Raw genomic sequence first — 23,535 nt, forward strand, 5'->3', positions numbered from 1 at the left:
TCTTGCTTCTCTGCGTATTGCTTCAATCCTGCTCTTGCTAAGTCCTGTTGCTGCAGCTGTTCGATGAATTGCCCTTGACACATCATCGAAAATTCCTCCGTACTGCTTCTCCTGCAGAAAATACTGGCTTACGTTGAAGGCCATTTCTTTGGCTTGACTATGTAGATGCAAGCGAGTTGGCGTAGCTGCCATTGTGTCTGCATCAACATAGAAAGTGAATAGTGGAAGCACCTGACAGAAGCTTAAATCTCCCTCCAATGGATTAACTCCCAGTATGGGCCTGGTGTTGCCGCTCGTGAGTGTTTTAACTTATTTATTTCTATTAAGAAAATAGCGTATGTTCTACTGATTCCTTCAAATTATATTATAAACGTAATTGTTACATTACTTACCCAACTTAGAACTACCGTGAAAGTCGGTAAAAGTAACTACATTTTTTTCAGCACCACTGTAAAATATGTATGCCACGTTTCTTTATTGATGTACAAGAGCCATATGCATTACACGTTTACCTTCCTTTTATATGCTAGAATACTTACGTTTATATTGTATTAGTATGTGTGTACCTATCTGTGATGCCTATTACATATATAACAGAATCTACTCATCGCTCGTTTAGGAAGTATGGCATGGCTGCACCCAGCGCCAGACTCCACCCAAACCTGGGTTTAAGATTGGTGAGACTATAGTGGGAGTTTCATTTTCAGAGACCTTCCCTGTGTGGAGTATGATTGTCTGAGAGTAGCTGGTGATGAAAAGAAACAAAGATGGTATTGAAGGTGTTTATGGAGATTGTTTGAAACCCACTCACTTGAATGTGTCTTTGTTTAAGTGATTCATTGGTGCAGAACAAGAAAATAGAAAATTTCACATACATGGCAGATTTTATCAGAAAAGGTTTTTGAAAAGTAAAATGCAAGTATCATGCTCATATGTAATAAAAGTAATCCCTCTAGTATTCGAACGCCCAATATCCGAACATCCCCACTAACCGGACATAATCGTCCTGGGATCCAATATTCCCAGAATGGTCCAAAAATCTCAAAAAAAAATTGAAAAAAAAAAAAAAAAAAAAAAAAAAAAAACCCGCCCGTAATTTGAACTTGCCGCACGCGGCATGGGACAGCTTTGTTGTGGCGCGTCATTCCTCCCACGTCTAATAGAGCACCCCTGCATCCTCCCCACTTTCCTCCTGTCTCTCGCCGCGAGTGCACGCTCGTCGTCATGGCTGCCCACGTGCTTGCTTTTGTGGTGGTTCCTTACCTGCTGCAGGCACTCCTGCTGCTCTCGGGCCCCTTATTAGTGTGTGTGATGATGGCCCCTCCACCTGAGAAGAGGAAGAGAGTGGTGTTGACTCTGGAGAAGAAAGGGAGATATTGGAGAAAGTAGATGCGGGGTGGTCTTCTTCCCGCATCCTCCGCGAGTTCAACCTGGCCCGATCTACTCTGTTCGATATCAAGAGATCCCAAGACAAACTCATGCAGTACACGGCTGACTTCTCATCGGGAAGCAAACGCAACGTGGAGAGGAAGGTGATGTTTACTCCCAAGTTTGCTGAAATCGACCGCTCCACGTTGATTTGGTATCGACAACAACGTGCTGCTAGTGTTATGGTATGTGGTACGGAGCTGAAGGCTGCTGCTGAGAAGTTCGCCAGGCTTCACGACACCCTAGACTTCAAGGCATCCGAGGGTTGCCTCTTCATGTTCAAGTTACGGCATGGCCTTACCAACCGTAAAGCTCATGGCGAAGCTTTGGACGGTAACGAGGATGGAGTTGACGAGTTTCGGCACAAGGTGAAGGGCTTGATCGAGAGGGAGGGCCTCACTCTCGGTCAAGTCTACAATGCTGACTATCTATCTGTCTATATACCTACAGTGCTCGTCAGAAGTATGGGGCGCCCTGCGTCCCTCCTGAGAAACAAACCTTTCAACATTGAAAAAACATATAAATAATGCATTTTATTTACCTTTAGTGCTTCGTAGGGTAGCCTTTACGTTTCTTCACGGACCTGAGACGTCTTGGAAGTGAAAGGGCGAGGCTCCTGAGGTGCTGGAGGGGTATTTTGTCCCAGGAGTCACGAATGGCGGCTTCCAGCTTAGGCAGAGAGCTCACGTCCTTCCCTTGGAGACTCTTCTTTACGAGGTACCAGAGGTTTTCAATCGGGTTGAGGTCTGGGCTATTTCCTGGCCAGTCTGTCATGAATGATACCTCGCAGTCACGAAGCCAATTGGTGACCGATTTGGCCTTGTGAGCAGGTGCACCGTCCTGCTGAAACACTCGTGCACCTGTTAGCTCGAAGGAGTCTGGTAAATGATCACACAGAAGCTCCAGGTAAACATCCTGATTCACTCTGAGGTTCTTGGGAAGTACAACAAGCTTCCCCAAACCCTTCCCTGAAAAACAACCCCATACCATGAGTGAATCAGGATGTTTAACTGTGCTTTCTACATACCGTGGGTCAAGTGGGTCACTACCTTTGCATGCTCCTCTGTTACAGGTAACACTAAACGTTGCCTCATCAGACCACAACACTGACAACCATTGCTCCTCACCCCAATTTAGATATTTATTAGCAAAGGCAAGCCTACGAATTCTCTGGCTGCTAGAGAGAAGAGGCTTTTTCACAGTCCTGTGACTTGTGTAACCAAGCTCATGCACCCTACGAGACACTGTTCTCACTGACACCTCACCAAACACTTCTGGGTTGCTCTCCTTAATTTTCCTTGCACTCACACAAGGATTAAACTCCACTGCACGTTTTAAAACATTAACAGACCTTGGGGAAGTTTTCCTAGGCCTACCAGACCTCGGTTTCTTTGTGGGAACTTCACCACTGTTTTCCTCCCGAAACCGCGCACACCAACGACGCACTGTCGATCGTCCCACACCAACCAATTCACTAATTTCCTTTGTCTGGTGGCCTGCCCTTTTTAGAGCAATGATCTGGGATATGATTTCACTCGATAGTTCACGGATAGGTGCCATAACAAAGTTTTGAAGGCCAAAACACTGCGGGACACTCGGTAAAAAATGGCGCAATTTGAGAGGGACACTCGGCGGAGTTCCTCTCTCTCAGGCAGCCCGTGGGCAACTGAGGCGGGAACCAACCAGCGCGTCAGAAGGCCTCAGGCTACCGTGACGTCATGCTTGGAGCTCAAACTTGTGGCTCAATTCTTACCCCCAAAAATGGGTGATTCTTTTTGGGCCATAAGTATTGCGCGCCCGGCGGACATCGCTGAATACTTCTGACGAGCACTGTAGGCTGCTTCCCCCAAGGAAAGGGAGGTAGCCGAGACAGGACAACACACTCCCCATTTACTCATCCATTCAAACACATTCATTCGCATCTTAGCCCCAAAGGGGAGAACGGACAGATCCTCACTGCACCACACTGCACAAGGGTCAACTGCGCAATGCAATCAGTGACATCCGCAGCAGGGCCTGACAGCAGAACTGGTTTACCCCTGCCACATCATAACAGACCCATCCCCTTACCCGCACCTGACCTGACTAGCTTATCAGACCAAATGCGGGAGAATATCCCCTCAGGGCTGCGTCATCACTTATTCATTCACAATTTCCCTCCATTTATTTCTGTCACGCACAGCCACTCTTCCTTGCTCAACAGACATCCCTCTTGCATCCAACGCTCTCTTCACACTGTCCATCCATCCTATTCGTGGTCTTCCTCTCAGCCTTACACCTCTCACATCAGATCTAGTTATCTTTTTCACCAATCGCTCATTATCCATTCTCTCCATATGCCCAAACCATCGCAACACCCTCTGCTCAACTCTACCAGCCATCTCCCGAACAACTCCAGTTCTCCTTCGCACTTCATCATTTCGCACCGGATCCATACGCGTCACTCCACACATACTCATCAGACACCTCATCTCCATTACATTCAAACTTTTCCTCTCTGCTACACCCATATTCCATGTTTCAGCCCCATATAATGCAGTCGGTACCACAACACCCTCATACAGCCTTCTCTTTACATCCATTCTAAGCGAACGACATTTAAACACTTTTTTCATTCCTCCCAGCACCTTTCCTACTTCATTTATTCTAAACTTCACTTCTGCATCTATTCTTCCATCCACAGCAACATGTGACCCTAGATATTGCTGTGGATGGAAGAATTGATGCAGAAACTGGTTTATTCTATGGCTCTTTGCCAACGAACACTCTAGCTGAGGAGACGGAGAAGCGTGTACCTGGCCGCAAACTCTCCAAGCAACGGATATCTGCTTTGTGTTGTGCCAATGCTAATGTCATGCACCGGCTTAAGCCCGTTATTGTTGGCCGTGCAAAGTAGCCTAGGTGTCTTCGTGGGGTGATGGATGTCCTTCCTGTCGTCTGGTACCATTCTTTGAAGGCATGGTTTACAGCCCAGATCTTCAGAGACTGGTTCCACCGCCACTTCGTCAAGGAGGTCATCAATTACCAGACGAAGACACTGGGAATCCTGCGCGACCAGGTAAAGGCCCTCCTTCTCCTCGACAATGCACCTACCCACCCGTGTGACGAAGACTTGGTGGCTGAGAATGGCCGGATTAGGTGCATGTTTCTGCCACCTAATACGACTGCTCTCATCCAACCAATGGACCAAGGAGTGATCGTGGCAACAAAGCGCCTATACCGCTGGAAGTTCCTGGACGAGGTGATGGTTTTTCTCGAGGACGAGGACGAGCGCAGGGAGGGACGGGACACGTGAGGCCAGCGGACTTTGGAAAACCTTCGCTGCTACAACATCAAGTCTGCAATCTACAACTGGGCCAGTGCATGGAAGGAAGTCCCTGTCAAGACTCTAGAAAATGGTTGGTCTCGTCTGCTTCTCGGAACGGATGTGGAGTACAGTTTTCTAGGGTTTGACGTGGATGACTTCCATGCACGGCTACGTACGCATGGCGACGATGTTGATGTGGACGATGTGCGTGAGTGGTTGGATGACGACGAGGGCGATCCTGGGTATCAGACATTGTCTGATATCGAGATCGCATCTTCAGTTGCAGGTGTCAGTACCCAGCTTGAAGATTCTGACGAGGACGGCGATGATGTTGCGGACTCCTCTCAGCATGACACTACTCCAGCTATCTCCAAGCTGAGCGCACTCCGGGAACACCTAGAGTTCATTCTCGACTACCTGGAACACCCGGACTGCAACAGGGAGATGGGGCCCTTGGGACTTGTGGAGGAAGTGCGTGCTTTCAGGCAGCGCATCATCAATCGTCAGAATCGTCGGTCCTTGCATCAATCAACAATTGACAGTTTTTTCAGGCCCGTGACCCCTGCTGTGCCCAGCCCTGGCTCCGCTCCATTGCCTCCCCAAGACAGGCCCTCATGCTCCGAGCCACAGCCCAGCACATCAGCCACGGTGGAGTCACCGCTAGACGTGAGTTTGCGTCTATCTTCAGAGTTGTCTACAGTGGGTATGCCATCACCACGACCCAGCGATGCACCCCTAGGTCACCTGCCAGTGATACTCTTGGACTCTGACAGTGATTAAACAGCAAGAACTTCTCCACTAGGCCACACGGGAATTTACAGTGTTGTGCAGTGAAAAAACAATGTGTTGTGTTAAGGATTTACAGTTGTGAGTGAAAAGACAAGTTTGGAACAAAATTTAACATAAATAGACTTGTTTGTTTTTGCTCTAGAAAATGGTTAGAAGAGTGGGAAAAGTTAAAGTGCAGAGTGCAACACTTAGTAAGTTACAATGGAGCATAAGTTAGACAAGATTGTGCGCTGTGAAGAGAACGGACTTCTGAGTGCGATTGACTAAGTTCAGTGCAAGACTTCATGAACAGTGTACTGGAAGTGCTTCAGGAAATCCTTCTTACTGTCAGAGTCCGAGAGGAGGCGGTTATTCATCGAGATGGCCATGGACTTGCTGTAAGTAGGCAGAATGTTTCATACTGTACGGTACTTTTTTCCATACTATACTTACCTCAAACACCTCATTTCACTCTTTAATGTCCTTTATTGGTGTGAATAGGGTGTTAGGAGCTATGCATGTGCAGTAGGAAGGTGTTTTTCTGAGTTAGGCTAGGTTAGGATCCATAGGTACCAGTCCAGGAGCCAGTAACCAGAATGTTTAGTATTGTATGAACCTACCTCAAAACCCTCATTTTATGCTTCTTTTGCATTTATTTCAGTCATTTTTGTGCTTTATTGGTGTGATTTGGGTCTTAAATAGGTGCTATGCATGTCGAGAGGGAGTTGTATAGGTGTTTCTCTGAGTTAGGGTCCATAAGTACAAGTCCTTAAGCTGGGGCCCAATATCCGGACAGAACCACTATCCGGACCTGCCTATGGCCTTACGTCGGATATTGGAAGGATTAATTTCTGTTTCATTCGTAATGGTAACTTTGCGTGAATAAATAATACAGTGTATTTTTCAGTTTCCAGAAGTTGAAATTTTTCATTAATCTATCCATCCATCATCCAATCTTACATTGCCCCACAAGGAGCGTAGGTGCCCTGGGCTAGGCAAGTTGGTCCTGACATTTAAGTTTCTCATAATAGAACTTCAAATGTTTTAAATTTATTTCATGCTCACTGTTGCTGATTAGTTTTAAGGCTTTTAATGCTCAGTAATTTTTAGGGTCAGATTGTTGTTGTTGTTGCACAACCCCAGTCTGTCTGAATTAGCAGACCCAATGACTGCAGGTAAGTAACTTCCCAACTGAGGTTGTCACGTACATTCTGTACATTGTTAATATTGTTCGTGTGTTTTAGTGTTTCTGATCAAGCAGACACATCGACCACAAGCCAGCAACTGCCCCTGTGGGGTTGTCCCTTGGTTCCCAACACCATTGATGTTGTGTCTGCATTGTAATGTGCATGTGCTATACAGTGCTCCTTTATGCGTGTTATGTTGTGTGGGCCTATTCTACAAGCTGGCCCAGGGCGATCTGTGATTCCACCCAACCCAAATCTAAGCTGGTGCGAGGAGGGTTAGGTGATGTCCCGCTCTAAGCCCAGCTAGGTGAAGTCAGTCATATCTGTTTATGGACACCTCTGATGAGTGGATGTTAGGAGGGCAGGGGCTTGAATTATGGTGCTATGATAAAGGTGTTGTACTGCCATGCATGCATAGTGAGTATGTTGGTGCTTTTTCATTGCTAGTGTTGAAATTTCTGGAGGTGGGATATTGTTGTAGAGGGTTTGATGATGTTTGTCTGTTGATTGTTTTATTTGCCTAGGTGTGTTGTATGTCTCTGTTATGTACTGACAGAGGTGTTGTGTGTTGGCACAGGCTGCTGCATAGAACTGTGTGCCTCTTATATAAAGGTAGTCTCTGGCAGGGAGAACTCTTACTGTGGAGTGTGAGCTGTGGGAGTAGTATGTTGTATCCATTGTTGATGTCTAGGGTGTTGTTCTGTATGATTTAAATGTTGTAGTGAATATTAGATAATAGAGGAGTACATTTTAGGGAGGCTTAGGACATCACTGATTTATTGTATTGTTTGTAGAGTAAGGAGATTGTTTCTTATTTTTGCCAAATGTTTGTCTCTGTAGTTTCCGTGAGTGTAGTGAGTCTTGGGGTGCAGCACCTCCTGATGTCTTGTACTTGGTCCTTGAAGGTGAGTTGAATGTCAAGTGTCACTCCAAGGTGCGTGGCACACGTACATTGTTAAATGTGTTATGGGGATGTTCCTGTGTTCATTTTTATTGTTGGTGATGAGTGTGGTGGTGGAGTTGACTGGGCCAATTGTTAGCCTGTAGTCCTCAATCCAAGTCTGCAGTTTGTTGAGGTAGTCCTGTTGCAGTGTGCAGGTTTTGTCTACAGTCTCATCTTAAATGTCAGGACCAACCTGCCTGGCCCTGGGTTCCCACGCTCTTTATAGGGTGACATAGGATTGGACGATGGATGGATTGATGTTATGTGGAGGGGGAAGAGGAAGGAGGAGGCCAAAGATGAGATGGAGGGATGGAGTGGAGAGGTATATTGAGGGAGGGGGGTGTGAGCTGGGAGCAGGGCAGTGAAATGGCAGGGGACAGGGTGACATGGAGGCAATTTTTTTGTGGCCACCCCTTACGGGATCAAGGCATCTGGCAATAGATAGATAGATAGATAGCTGTGTGGTTGTTAAGGTGATGTCTGCTGCAACTGAGGAAGTATTTGTGGGTGGTTAGGATATGGGAATTTCATGCATGTATTCGTGGTAGATGGAGGCGCTTACCATCCACTCACTTGATGTAGTGCTGCTGTCAGGTGTCTGCCCTTTCCTCTCCATCCTTCTTTCCTTCCATCCTCTTTTGTCTTCCTTTCCTTCATTCTTTCCTTGTCCTTCTGCCAGCGGGTTCCTTTACACTCCCTCTTCTGTCTTTCCTTCATTCTTCCCTCTTCCTTCTGCCTGTGGGTGACTCTACACTGTGTGATAAGCCAAATGGTTTCCTGTACACCAGGAAACTATTTACTGTGCTTGGTGGTAACCATATAACCAAATTTTGGCACTTGGTGGTTTAATGGGTAATTATTGCGCTTCAGTCAGATTGAGCCGGTGAAAGTTTATATCCAAAGGGTGGTTGGGGTTGATTGCTCATGTAATGCCACTCAGGGATGAGTGAGGCTGGTCACTCTCATCTTAAATGTCGAGACCAACTGCCTAGCCCCGGGCTCCAACACTCCTCATAGGGCAATATAGGATTGGATGATGGATGGATTATTATTATAGTTCAGAAGTGTGGGTGAGAGAATGGAGCCCTATGGAACTCTTTATGGAAATGTCAAGTTTGTGATGACTTGCCCAGGAATATAACATGGCTTGTCTGCTAGGTAAATAGTTGGCAAACCAGCATTTGCTGTTGTTCTTTATAATTGTGTTGCTCTTGGTGATCAGTTTGTGTCGGGGGATAGCATCGAAGGCTTAAGTAAAGTCTGTTGTTGTGAGAAGTGTATGCTGAGTGGGTGTTGTGAAATTGACATCCAGTGCTTATTTTGTGAGATTAGTCAGTAAGGTGCTTGTAGAGTGCAGTGCTCCAAATCCATGTTGTGAAAAAGCAAGAGGGTCAAGTAAAGATGTTAAATCATTGTGATGTATTGCATCAGTACCTTTACTCAATTGCTTTTCATCCATCCATCCATTCAACATATTTTTATTCTCCCATCTGTCGCAGTTTTATGGTCAATGTTTAAAATATACATTTTTTTTAACTATAAAGAATTCTGTTTAGATGATGATGATGATAAAAATACAGTATACTGAAGTTAACGATGTGTGAAAGATTTTGTGGAACATTTCACTGAATGTGCTGTTGATAGTAGTTCTCCCACATTTGTACCATTTCTTTTCATGTTTCTTATTGTTTTCTGGGTCATGTATTAGTGGTGAATGTGGTGTACTGGATCTGTTATTAGTGGTGAATTTGGTGTACTTTGCAGGGATGGTGTGACTCATCATATTTTCCCCCAGTTAGGTATAGTATGGCTGGGTTTAGATGTTGGGTATAGCAAGGTTTAGATACTGAGTATGGCTGTGTTTAGATGTTGGGAATGACTAGGTTTAGATATTGAGTATGGCTAGGTTTAGATGTTGGGTATGGCTAGGTTTAGATGTTGGGTATGGCTAGGTTTAGATGTTGGGAATGACTAGGTTTAAATGGTGATACTAAAGTTAGGTATTCATTGTATTGCAGTTGTCTTGTTTGCGGTGAGTGCTGTGTACTTTGCTGGTGTGATGGTACGACTCATGCTCACACTCACCCCAGTCGTCTGTGTCCTTGGCGGCATCGCATTCTCGAGGCTCTTTGAAGTTTATCTGAAGGTATGGTTTCAGATTTTTTAATGTGTTTGAGTTTGGTATCAGCTCATTTCTCTGACTTACTTGGATATTTGGGTTGGGTCTTTTTTACTGCCATCAGTTTCCACAAACCTTAATGGAATTGCCTGGCAGTAGCAAAAATATAATAGCTACATCAGATGTCTTGCTGAAGGGATTAAATTTGTATGTATTGCAGCCTAATATTGATGTATTGCAATTATTATTATTTTTTATTTTTTTTAGCTTAATGTTTACCAGGAGACTTAGTTCAATTAACAGATTTTCTTTTCACTTGTTGTTTTACATGGAATAGTATTTTACAGGAAGGGTGTTTAGATGAAAGAAGAGAATACATTGATACTAAGAAGCATATGAAGAGTTTAGTAAAGAGGAAAAAGAAGAAGATAAATGATGATCTTAGAAGAAAAAGTAATGCACATGACTCTGTATGTAGGAAACTATTCAGGAAACAGGTATGAAAATGTTGGAAAAAAGTGTAGAAGTGTGAGGGATGAAAGTGAATGAATATTAATTAATGGAAATAAAATAAGGAGCAGATGGTAAGAATATTTTGAACGTCTGTTGAGTGGAAGTGGCGAGAGCAGAGTGTTTGTAACCATAATTGGTTGTGATGGTGTGCAGAGAAGGAAGTTGGTGCCAGGAAACCTAACATTGGGGACGCTCACCATCCACTCACTCGTTGTAGTGCTGCTCTCGGTTGGCTTCCCTTTCCTCTCTTCCATCCTTCTTTCCTTCCATCCTCTTCTGTCTTTCTTTCCTTCATTCTTTCCTTGTCCTTCTGCCTACGGGTGACTTTACACTCCCTCTTCTGTCTTTCTTTCCTTCATTCTTTCCTTTTCTTTCTGCCTGTGGGTGACTCTACACTGAGTAACAAGCCAAATGGTTTCCTGTATACCAGGAATCCATTTACTACGCTGGGTGGTAACCATATAACCAAATTTTGGCACCTGGTGGTTTAGTGGGTAATTATTGTGCTCCAGTCAGATTGAGCCGGTGAAGGTTTATATCCAAAGGGTGGTTGGGGTTGATTGCTCATGTAATACCACTCATGGATGAGTGAGGCTGGTCACTCTCATCTTAAATGTCGAGACCAACTGCCTAGCCCTGGGTTCCTACGCTCCTCATGTGACAATGTAGGATTGGATGATGGATGGATGGATGGAAGAAGTATTAAATGCCGTGATGTGACTAGAGAATGGGAAAGCAGCTGATGTTGATGAGTTAAATGCTGAGATGATTAAGTGCAGTGGAGAGAGTGGAATGAAGTGTTTGTTCAAGATTTGTAAGATAGCTTGGATAAGTGGATCTGTACCCTTATAGCCTTGCAGGAATAAAGGTGAGCTAAGTGCACGCAAATATTACTGAGGCATAAATCTCTTGAGTGCAGTAGGAAGAGTACGTGGAAGAATTATCATAGAGAAAGTAAGGGACATACTTGATTGCCTGGTGAGTGACAAATAGGATGGCTTTAGAAGTGGTAAAGGAAATGTGGTTCAGGAATATGCAGTGAGACAGATAGTAAGAAGCCTTGTGAAAAGAACTGTAAGATATTTATGGCAGTTGTGAATTCGGAAATGCACGTAACAAGATAAATAGGGATTATGGAAATTTTTTGCATGTGTATGATGTGAATTGTAGGCTGCTGAATGCCATGAAGAGTTCTCATGATAGTAGTGAAGCATGCTGAAGGGTATGTGGGCTTATAAGTTGATGGTTTAAGATCAGTGTTGTGTGTTGTCCCCATGACTGTCCATTATACAGAGTGTCCCACGAGTTGACTGAAGGAGGTGATTCGTGACATCATTCTAAAACATAAATGCTCTGTAAACATTCATATTTGCATCTGGTGTAGAGTACAGGGCATTTAAATTTCTGCAGTGGTAGTGAGAAAAATTATCTGTTTTCACTGTGTGTTCCCATCCTTCATACTTTTTATCAGCTGCATTGAAAATAACCCAAATAATGAACTGATATATTAATAACAGTTAAGCAAAAAATTCCAGTGATATTACACAGGATGTAAACACAGAGTAGAAACAGATAGTTTCTCCCATCGCTGCCATTCAGTTTAAATGCATTGTACTCTATAACTGTTTTGAATCTGATTTATTTTCGTAAAATATTTATGTCAAAGAATGTCCTCAGGAATTGCTAGGTGTCTGAGAGCATGAAAGTAAATGTAGGTAAGATTTAAAGTGATGGTTGTTGAGAGAAGGTGATTCCCAGTTGTAATAGTAGTAGTACCATAGTACTTGTCACCCCAGGTTCATCTAAAATGTGAACCCAGTAGACTGCAGACAGAAGTTACCTCCATCCTGAAGCCCATCATCCCCCTGTCAGGAGATAAGTAGAAATTTTAGGAGTGTTTGCATAACCAGGCAATAGAGTTACCCAGTTATGTCATTGCCACCACACAAAGATGCCCTTCTTCTAGTGTGATACTACAGTGAATGGAGAAAGATTTGAAATGGCTAGGGTGTTAAGTGTCAAGGTTTAGTGATAGGGAAGAGAGGTAATTGCACGTAAGTGGAAGTAGAGTGGCATAGGGAAGGAAAGTGGCTGGTGTTTTGAAGGCATTGATAAGAAGCCGATGTCTGAATATGGTGACTGCGAGGAACATGCATGAGATTTAGTGCCTGCTCTAACATGTGTGTGAGAGATTACAGTGTAGCATGAAAAAAAAAAAGTTAATAGTAAGACCAGTGGAAATGGCGCTGTTGAAGAATGGGTGTAGAGTGCAGAGTGGAGAGGATGTGGAATAATGTGCTTCATTAAGGATGTGGCCTAAGGGGGTAGTGTATATCAAAATGTGCTTAAATGGTATGGTCATGTGGAGAGAATTGTTGTGAATAGCAAGTTCTGAGGTGGGTGAAAGTGTGGCAGGACAAGAAAATAAATAGATATAAATGAGTATGTGCAAAAGTGAGGCTTGAGAGAGTAGTGAAGCTAGGGAACCTTTAGTGAATCAGGTGGGCTGGAAGAATTTTGTATGGTGAAGTGTATGTTGGATTTGGCACCCCTGATGTGTTCCAGTAAAGTGTTAGTCTTCAAAGTGGCTTTAGCTGATGGATGGTATGAAATGTGAATGTGTGCTTGTTTTAGCCTGTGAGGTGGAGCCAGGGTCCTTGGGGGCTTGAATGGTGAGTGAAGACAGGTGTGGCCCATTGAACACACACACACACACACACACACACACACACACACACACACACACACACACACACACACAGTCTCACCTTATCCTAGGGTTGGAGAAGAGGTTTGGTTGTTGATAATGATGATGACAGTCTTGTGAGTTTATTGCATTTATTGTTTGAGATTTTGGATAGATTTTATATGCATAGTAGTTACATGTAATAAGTGCTTCAGGTGATTTATTTATTAATTCCACTGATGTAAGGTGTATATAAATCATCAGTATTTTTAGGCAGCCAATTTCGGTAAATATGTGATGAGAGTATTTTGTGTGAATGTGTTGCCAATTTCACTTTGTTCTTCATTGATAGTTCTGTTTTGTACTTTTTATTAATTAATTAATTTATTTTTATTTTCTGTTTTTTTATTCTACACAGGGTTATTATAGTTAGAAGTTAGGCTGGAATGTTGGATTTTGATTGCAGATCTGTCTTAAAGAAGTATTTTTGATGAACATTTGTTGATTACCCTCACAGATTAAAATGTTTTCAAATAACAGACATTCCTTAACAACTGTTATCTGAATATATATTAAGGATATTCTGAAAACAGAATGATGTATGAATTGTTTATGGCTAATTTCAGAGGGTTCATTGTAGATATTGTTACCAGTATGTTCTAAATTATAACCTTTGTTTGTGGTCCTACCGATTTTATTATTGATAAGGTGGATAATGTTAATGATGATGATGATAATTTGTGATAAATGTGTTGTTAGGAGGAGGAGCCATCACGCCCTCAGAGTGGAGACTCGAGTGAGGATGAAGATGATGGAGAAAAGAATAACAAATATGACAAAGCTGGTAAACTACGCAAGATGAAGCATGAGCAACAGGTCAGTTCTTTGATGACACAGTCTTCACATATATAGTACTTCATTGCTGTCATCTTTCTTTCAGTGCACTGTGCCGACATTATACTGAGACAATATGTATTGATTTCTCTTTGTTCCCTGCACCCAATCTTGCCCCTTCCTTTGACTGGAAAAAAGGTCTGGCTGGTGGTGGTAGCAGTGGCAGCGTCATACTGCAACTATTTTATCCACACATTCCCTATCACTTCTAACACTACCCAATTCATCACTTTCCTGGCTCAGATATTTGTTTTTCTTTATGCCTTTCCTATAATATTTAACTTGTCCATTCTTTGGTAAGTCTTTGATATTTGTTTTCCTATATGGCTTTCCTATACAGTATTGTTTAACATACGAGGTCTGACCTTTATCTGGTGAGGGGGGGGGGAAAGCTTATTGAGTTCAAACTTTAATCATCTTTAAAGTATTCCCCTTGGGACTCAACACAGCCCAGAGGTTCTTCCATTGCTGGAAACGTTTTGTAAAGTCAGTTCTTGGGATCGCCAATAAGATCTTTGTTGCATTTTTCTTTATCTCATTTGTGTCCTCAAATCTCGAACCTTTCAGCGGCATCTTTAGTTTAGGAAGTAGCCAAAAATCACAGGGAGCCATGTCAGGAGAGTGGGGAGCCTGCCAGACCTGAGTGGTCTTGTGTTTGTCCAAAAAATCCACAAGGGATAAAGAGTTGTGGGATGCAGAAGACTGGCAGCTCCACCACAGCAAGGCTCTAGCTCATTCATCCCGTCTCATCCAGGATTTTTTTTTGGCCAAACACAGGATCACACAGGTCTGTCAAGCTCCTAACTCTCCTGACATAGCCCCCTGTAGCTTTTGGCTATTTCCTAAACTGAAGATGCCATCCCAGAAATTAACTTTACAAAATGTTTCCAACAGTGGAAGGACCACTGGGCTAAGTGTGTTTGATTCCCAAGAGGCATACATTAAAGGGGACCAAAGTCTAAACTCAGTAAGTTAGCTTGTTCTCCCACACCACTAGCTAAAGGTCGGATACTTACAGACCAGTATCTGTTCCATGGTAAGTTTTGCTCTCCTCACTTACGACGTTTGTACAGAGGCACTGTTACTGCTTCCACTGGTACAACTTACCTCGTCTGGACTCTTTGGTATATTGCCCACAAATTGTTCTTTCCATATATACATATTCTTGTCAGTCAGGAATGTATTTTGTAATAAGTGAAGGCTGTTCAGTTTTATAGCTAACAATGTAAATTTAGTAGACATGTTTTTTCTTTATTCTCATTTTGTGTAAACTTTTTAACAAAGAAGTATGTCAGAAAAGGTTGACAGTAATGAAGACTTACTATACAGTAGTTTCTCAAAAAAAAAAAAAAAAAAAAAAAAAAAAAAAAGTTTTATCTTCAGGATTCAGTACTACACAGCATTTCATTTTTGTTCCCGATAATGTTCATGATTTCCCCAACAATTTGGTAATCTCTCATTCTTGATACCATGCCTATATCTATGTTTACTTACAGGCAAGCAATGATGGGCTGGGTGTGAACATCCGGTCCATGGTGATCGTGGCGGTGCTGATGATCCTCATGATGTTTTCCGTCCATTGCACCTGGGTCACCTCCAATGCTTACTCCTCACCCTCCATTGTTCTTGCATCATATGGCCAAGATGGGTACGTTTGCCATTTTTAGTACTGTCCTGTCAGAAGCATAGGAACCCAGGGCTAGACCACTTGGTCTAGACATTTGAGGCATATCTGACCAGTGGTATAGCACAAGCAAGAAACCCCACCACCCGTCAAACCATTCCAGTTATTGGTGTTAACCGCTGGAGACCAAGGATGAGATGGAGGGATGGAGTGGAGAGGTATACGAGAGAGGGGGTTGTGAGCTGGGAGCAGGGCAATGAAATGGCGGGGGACAGGGCAACATGGAGGCGATTTGTTTGTGGCCACCTCATATGGGATTAAGGCGTCTGGCAATAGGTAGATAGATAGAACTGCTCATATGTCTCCTGGTAGAATAATACCTATTTTTGGGAATGTTATTTATAGATACAATGGTTCCAGCCCAGTGTTTCCCAGTTCATTTTTCTAACATCTTGGATCAGAATGTGTTTGTTCACAGCTTTCTTTATGTGAAATATGGTGATACTATAGTTTGTAGCTCCAAGTTTACTTCATAGATAAGACATGGTGATATTAATATGTAATTAGTTGATGGCTCTGCTTTTGTGCTTTCTCGGTGGGAAGTAGTCTTGGGACAGTGATAATGACAAATGTGACAAGGATTTTGATGATTATAACAACTGTAGATGTTTACCTTTTCGCTGTTACTGGTAACAGTGGAGGGAAGCTGTATATTTTTACTCTTTTAACCTCATGTGTATGCACTCCATTGTTTGCATTCTTTGACAGCAGTTTTCTGTATTATGGTGATAGCATAAAACATTTTTCTTTTTACAGTCTCCAGTAACAACAGAATCCCATATAAGTCTTGTTTATTATATCCAGGTCTTGTGTTTAACTTCTTCAGTGTGATGACATGTTCATTTTCTTTCCTTTATAAAGGCTCCAACATCCTTGCATGCATCCACCATGGTCACCTGATAGCCGCTCTCCATGCTGCTCAGTCCCTGGCAGCCTCCCTATTCAGTCCCATATCCCTGAGGTCAAACTCAGTGTCCTCGTCCCGGGTCTTTTTCGGTCTGCCTCTTGCATCCCTACCCCCAGTGTTCACACTTCTCACTTTTTCCCCCCAATTATATATCCCCCAGCCTCTCCACATGCTCAGACCATCTCAGTGTACCACTCCTCATCACAGTACCAATATACTCCAGTCCCATCCTACCTCTTGACTCATGCATTGTAAACCTAGCCCCAGGCCTTGCATTCAAGGATGCACTGCACATCCACTAACTATTGTCATTTCTGTATGTTTGAGCCTGCAAATATCCCCATCCTTTACATCCCAGGTCTTGCTACCATACAGCATTACACCTAACACATGCCACATACAAAGAAATCATAGCACAGAGGGAGAGCTCTCACATTGTCAGGAGAGGCAACAGCTCTCTGAACTTATTCCAACCACTCCTCACTCTACCCACTCCAGCCCCACCTCCAGCACATGACTCGTCTCCCAAGTAACCTTTGCCTGGCATAAACCCAAACTGCATCTCATCAATATTCATTCTTTCTCTAATCATACCTTTACAGGACCCGTCAGATTCTCGATGACTTCCGAGAGGCGTACTACTGGCTGGCCCAGAACACAGCCAGTGATGCCCGAGTGATGTCTTGGTGGGACTACGGATACCAGATAGCAGGGATGGCCAACCGCACAACCCTAGTAGACAACAACACATGGAACAACTCACACATAGCGCTGGTAGGGAAGGCCATGTCCTCCAACGAGACAGCCGCATACGACATCATGACTGCACTGGATGTCGATTATGTGCTTGTCATTTTTGGGGGTGTCATTGGTTACTCCGGTGATGACATCAACAAGTTCTTGTGGATGGTCAGAATCGCTGAGGGAGAACATCCAAAAGACATTAAGGTGTGTGTTGTACAGTATTTCATTTTCTTATATTGCATTTACAGTGTTGGGTGGTAACTATATAACCAAACCATATGTGCCCTCTACGTGTCAGCAAGTGGGTTGGTGGAAGGTTAGTGCCCCTTTCCGTAAAACAAATAACTCAAAGTCAAATGGCCACCCCTTACGGGATTATGGTGTCTGGCAATAGATAGATAGATAGTATTTTTATTTGGCGGGGGACAGGGCAACTTGGAGGCAATTTATTTGTTTGTGGCCGCCCCTTACGGGATTAAGGTGTCTGGAAATAGATAAATAGGTTGATAGATAGCATTTTTATTTTAACTTCATATTCAACTTAAGACAGATTTCTCATTCTGATTGAGTTAAACTGATTAAAACTTTAACAGTGACAACAGTAAAAGAAAAAAATGGCAAATCCTGTATTACCCTTTTTGGGCTTAGGAGGGCCTAAAGCTAAGCTACCATATTATAGATCATTTGAGCCATAAGAGGCCATTTTACATCTCTGGCATTATTATACATTATGGAAGACCTGCATTGCAGTTAAGATCTATGAGGTGACTAAATTATTTGTCTTGAAAATGGTTCAGGGACAGGGTGGTCTCCTATTAGCATAATTAATTGGAAGTATGATTGTTGAGTGCTGTGAAGAGTATGTACGAAGAAGCTAGGGCTCCGGTGCGAGTGGATGGTGAGCTGAGTGAGTTCTTTGATCTCATTGTGGGACAGAAACAGGGTTGTGTGATGTCTCCATGGCTGTTTAATATATACATGGATGGGGTTGTAAAGGAGATACAAGGTAGGGCAGTGGATGTGTTGAGTGAAGATGATTGGGAGTTGCAAGGTTTGGTGAATGAATTTGGGACAGTGTGTAGGAAGAGGAATGTCAGAGTTAATGTAAACAAGAGTAAAGTTATGGAGTTTGAGAGGAATGAAGTCACAGAATGCATGGTGAGGTTGGATGGCAAGGATATGGAGAATGTGAGTGCATTCGAGTACTTGGGTAGTGTGATGAGTAAGGATGGAACCTTGGGGGATGAAGTGCGTGAAAGGGTACAGCAGGGAAGGAAGGTTGTTGGTTCACTGAAAGCAGTGATGAGTAATAAGGAGGTGAGTATGGAAGTTAAGAAGTCACTGCTTGATAGTATTGTGATCCCTACCCTGGCGTATGGAAGCAAGGCATGGACCTTGCAAGAGGGGAACAAGTCAAGAGTGAGAGCAGTGGAAATGAGCTGCTTGAGAGGAGCATGTGGAGTGACACGGAGGGACAGGTTGACGAATGAAGAAGTGAAAGAACATTGTGGGGTGGATGTAGATGTGGTTGAGAAGATTAGGAGAAATACACTGAGGTGGTTTGGACATGTGGAGAGAATGGAGAATGAAAGACTGACTAAGAGGGTGTATGTAGGTGAGGTGGAGGGAGGGACAGGGAGACTGAAAAGATTGGGAGAATATTGTGACCTTCAGCCCATTCAGTAAGATAACAATTGTAATATAATGTTTTTGTGTTACCTCTAAGATTTAATTAAATTAAGGAAAGGGTTGTTATACTGGAGGGGCCAGAATTACTTCCTGTAATCCTGTCAGTACGATAATGATATCATTATATTTTACCCTTGCTAGTGCCTGATGATTTGTGTTTTATTGGTACTTATCCAATTTCAGTAGCCTGCCTGTTAGTGCAGTAGTTGTTTCTTGTTTGTGGTTCTTTTTTTCTTATATTGTGAAGCCTACCTAACCATCCTTAGGCGAGACAAAAAAGGTTAGGATGATGATCCATTCCATTAGAATAACTGCTTAGTAGACATTTCGTATTTTCTCATTCCTTGTTTTATTAACTGTACCTCAGTCTTTCTTATAAGGGGCTAAAAGGTGATGATGATGATGATGATGGGGATACTTTCTTTCAGAATACCTGCCCAACTTAAATTATGATTTCGAGATTTCATCTTTGCTCTCAGGAAAGTGATTATTTCACTTTACACCTGCTACTGCCAAATAACATTACCTTACCTAGCTAGGAAAGAACCATAAGCCAATTTAAGGCAAGAGAATACTGATTTATATATTTGATGTCATCTTGCCCTATCCTTAAATGGGAATTAAGGTCAGGTGATGATGGTGATGATGATACTTGTAGAATAGTTATTGAACTATCATTACACTTCAAAATTCAATCTTTATGTTTGGTTTCAGGAGAGTGATTACTTCACAGACCGAGGAGAGTTTCGGGTAGACTCTCAGGGCTCCTCAATTCTACTGAACTGCCTCATGTACAAATTGTCCTACTACAGATTTGGGGAATTGAAGGTAAGTAGTTTTGTCACTGGCCCTGGGTAGTTTTTTTTTTTTTTTTTTTTTTTTTTTTTTTTTTAATAAATATTGCTGGGGCCCAAGGCTGTGGTGGTGTTATGGGAGGCTCATCCATCTATAAGTCTGACAGTTAGTGATATATAATCTCTCTCTCTCTCTCTCTCTCTCTCTCTCTCTCTCTTCTTAGGTGGCTGGTTACCTTAGACCCTGGGATTTACATTCTGAGACAAAAATTTGCTTAATGTTTCACTGCTTTGCTTCTCACCTTCTTCTGTCTAATATTCCTATGCTGAGAGCGGCTTGGTATATTTCTCTGCCACTTTGATAGGATCTGTCAGAGAGGAAGGTGACAGACATGACTTAAGTGTGAAGTAGGTGCAGTTAAATCTAGTTGATCTTTTTTCTCTGACATTACTGCCGTAATTGGTATATGGCTAAGCTTAGTAACCATGCATACATTTATTATGAATGTAGCATCTGAACTGTATACTATTACTGTATTAAGCTTGTGAAGTGGAGTCAGGATTCTGGGGCTTTGAATAATGTGTGAATAATTGTCTGACCCACATCACCAGACATGCTGTTGGTAGTTCTTCGGGTTTTGTATTTTTTCATTGTTTCTGGATCTTAACAAATCCATCTTTTAATGAAAAACCAATCAGTATTTTGGTGATGATGGTGATGTGTTCATATAGTTTCAGTATAGGATCATTATGCTAATAAAGGCGTATCACTATTACACATAGATTTCTGGACACATTCCTCATAATATTTTGCTTTTACTTGAGTAATTGATCCATTGTACTGAGCAAACTGTCAATAGTTTATACTTTCTCTTTCTTCACTTATGCATCAGACCTCACCCAATCCTTTACCCTTGCCGAACTGCAGACCTCATGTAAGGCGCGGTGAAAGTCCATAAGCCATGCTGCACATTTCATGTAAGGAAAAATATTCAGACTCATTGAAAGAAATTGGCCTCTCTACCTCAAAATACAACAGCAAGGAATGACCTGTTTCATTGCAGTGTGTACCATGCTAACAGCTTGATTTCTGTCTGGTGACATCTGGCTTCCCTCTAGGCTTGCTTCAAATAAACTCTGTGTTTAGGCCTAATTCAAGTCACCCACTAGCTGAGCTATGGGGTAGTATTGCAGATTTCACTCGTAGCCAGAGCCCTTGGATATTGCTTTTTGCTGTATTTGATGTTATTGTGTGCACTTTGTTGATAAGCTTAAGGGTGCTATGAATCTAAATAATGAGGAAAATGCTCGTATTCTTGCCTGGAAGCAGGAGAACATCCCACCCAAAAGAAACAGCACAGTGAACCAGATGGTCAGTCAGAATGATCGATGAGGAAAGTGCTTTTAGCCTCTCACCAAATGTTGTTCTGTCAGGCTCATCCAGGATGGCAGCATAAGATAACAAAGGCTACAGGCAATCTCCTAAGGTATGAGGTGCTTAAAACTCATAATATTATGGCTGTACAACTCAAAAGTTAACCATCTCAAACCCAAGGTGCCTCTGTCCACACCATACAACACCTGCTGCTGAAGAACCTGAACTTTCCATCATGCATGCCAACCAAGAAACCACTTCTGACCAAACAGATGTGCCAGAAATGGCTTGATTTTGCAAGAAAATAAAAATATTGGACCTCAGAAGTCTGGAGGAAGGTGATGTTCTCTGATCAGAGCACCTGTGGTTTTTCATCCTTGTACCTGTATTAGGCAGGTAAGGAGGCCTCACATGGTCAGTCGCCATGACCCACCCTACACATAGAAGACTGTCAAGCACAGTGATAGCATAATGATGTGGGGTTGTTTTAGCAGAGAAGTGGGCAGGAGAGGCCTTTACTTCCTTTGTAAAAACACGACAATGAATGCTGACCAGTGCCTGGAGGTGCAGGACAACCATCTGCAATTTTATATTAAAGGTTACACACTGTTTATGCAGGAGTCTGCCCCATGCCACAAGGCAAAGGAAATTATGAAATTCCTCTTAGATAAATACATTAAAGTGCTGTATTCCAGATCACTCTCTGGATTTGAATTGCATCGAAAACACATGGAATTACAGTATATGAAGAGTAAGCCTACAAATTTACACCGTGCAACACCTCATCATTGCATCACCATATGGATGAGATTCACAACCTGTGGCTCAAGAAGGTGAATGCAGAATACTTTCAAAATTTAGCAGACAGCATGCCCAAATGCTTCCAGATTGTAATTGAGGCCAAAGGCAACATGACCAAGTATTAGGATGCATTTACTGTATGCAGCATAGTTTTATCTGTCTCATTAGCTTATTCCCTGGAGTGTGATTTTTGTGTACATTATGCCCTGTGCAGTCAGTTTCTTTTATGGAGTCTATACATTGGTTGTAATACAGTAACTTGGAAGGTAAACTACCGTGCAAAGAATCAGCCCAGCTGGAGTTAAGAGGGGGATTAAAATAATGTTGATAGTGATTATTTTCATCTATTTTTCTATGATGTTAGTGATGTTTATTTGTGTTTTTATAGTGATGATAGAAATGATTTGTGTGTATGTATGTAACCAAGCACATGGTCAGTGTTTTAATGAAAGGGTATTAATGTTACAGTTAGATTTCCGAACCCCGCCTGGGTTCGACCGGACCCGCAATGCTGTGATTGGAAACAAGGACTTCAAGCTGACCTATTTGGAGGAGGCCTACACTACAGAGCACTGGCTCGTCCGTGTATACAGGTCAGTACAGGCTTTTTTAAATATATACAGGTAGGTGGGGGTGCTCACCATCCACTGACTCGGTGTAGTGCTTCTCTTGGGTGTCTGCCCTTTCCTCTCCTACATCCTTCTTTCCATCCATCCTCTTTTGTGTTTCTTTCCTTCATTCTTTCCTCATCCTTCTGCCTATGGGTGACTTTAGACTCTTTCTTTTGTCTTTCTTTCCTTCATTCTTTCCTATTCCTTCTGCATGTGGGTGACTCTGCACTGAGTGACAAGCTGAATGGTTTCCTGTACACCAGGAAACCATTTACTATGCTGGGTGGTAGCCATATAACCAAATTTTGGCACCTGGTGGTTTAGTGGGTAATTCTGGTGCTCCAATCATATTGAGCCGGTGAAGGTTTGTATCCAAGGGGTGGGGTTTATTGCGCACATAATGCCACTCAGGGATGATTGAGGCTGGCCACTCTAATCTTAAATGCCAGGACCAACTTGCCTAGCCCTGGGCTCCTACGCTTCTCATGGGGCAACGTAGGATTGGATGATGAATGATGAATGAATGAATATACAGAGTGATTCCCTGTAATGCACTGCTTTAATTTCAACATCACTTTGTAGTCGTTACTAGACAAAAAAAAAGAATGTCTGTTATATCGTTTTTCCAGATCCATGATATATATACATTTTTTTCTCTCCAGCAGCCTAGATAGATAGATAGATTTTTCTCCAGCATAGAGGATAAGCACTTTGAAAGGTCATGGAGGCTAAGATTTCACAAATTTTTTCCTACAAGTGCTGCTTTAAATTTGGGGAAAACTGGTTAATTATATGCATAGGCAGCAATGAAACTATAATAGGAAAGCCATGTTTAATTTAACCTGGGATTATATAGCTCAGAAAGTCTTCAGGAAAGGTAGCTTTTAAGATGAACTTGCTGTAACGGTACTTCCATCATACTGGATTTTGTGTGGTGGTTTGGAGGTGGAGTTAGCTGTGTACTGCTTGGCTTAAAATTGCTCTCCCTCCATCATGAATGAGTTGTAACAAAATAACACCACCAGAATATGATGCTGGTCACAAAAAAAAAGGTGTTATGAAGAGGTTGTGGAGCCATAGCACTG

At 42.6% G+C, this 23,535-nt stretch overlaps 1 protein-coding gene across 1 annotated transcript in view; it reads left to right on the plus strand.

Moving 5' to 3' along the window:
• Positions 1–23,535, plus strand: part of Stt3B (catalytic subunit 3B of the oligosaccharyltransferase complex) — a 55,224-nt gene that overhangs the window by 13,661 nt on the left and 18,028 nt on the right. The window contains exons 7-12 of the mRNA XM_080281281.1: positions 9,652–9,779; positions 13,711–13,827; positions 15,342–15,493; positions 17,039–17,384; positions 19,584–19,697; positions 22,308–22,432. Coding sequence (XP_080137407.1) covers positions 9,652–9,779; positions 13,711–13,827; positions 15,342–15,493; positions 17,039–17,384; positions 19,584–19,697; positions 22,308–22,432 — 982 coding nt within the window. The remainder of the gene's footprint in view (positions 1–9,651; positions 9,780–13,710; positions 13,828–15,341; positions 15,494–17,038; positions 17,385–19,583; positions 19,698–22,307; positions 22,433–23,535) is intronic.

Source organism: Coenobita brevimanus, chromosome 11 (genome assembly GCF_032717465.1).
Source record: "Coenobita brevimanus isolate Jiangsu-jjx chromosome 11, ASM3271746v2, whole genome shotgun sequence".
In the NCBI taxonomy this organism is placed as follows: domain Eukaryota; kingdom Metazoa; phylum Arthropoda; class Malacostraca; order Decapoda; family Coenobitidae; genus Coenobita; species Coenobita brevimanus.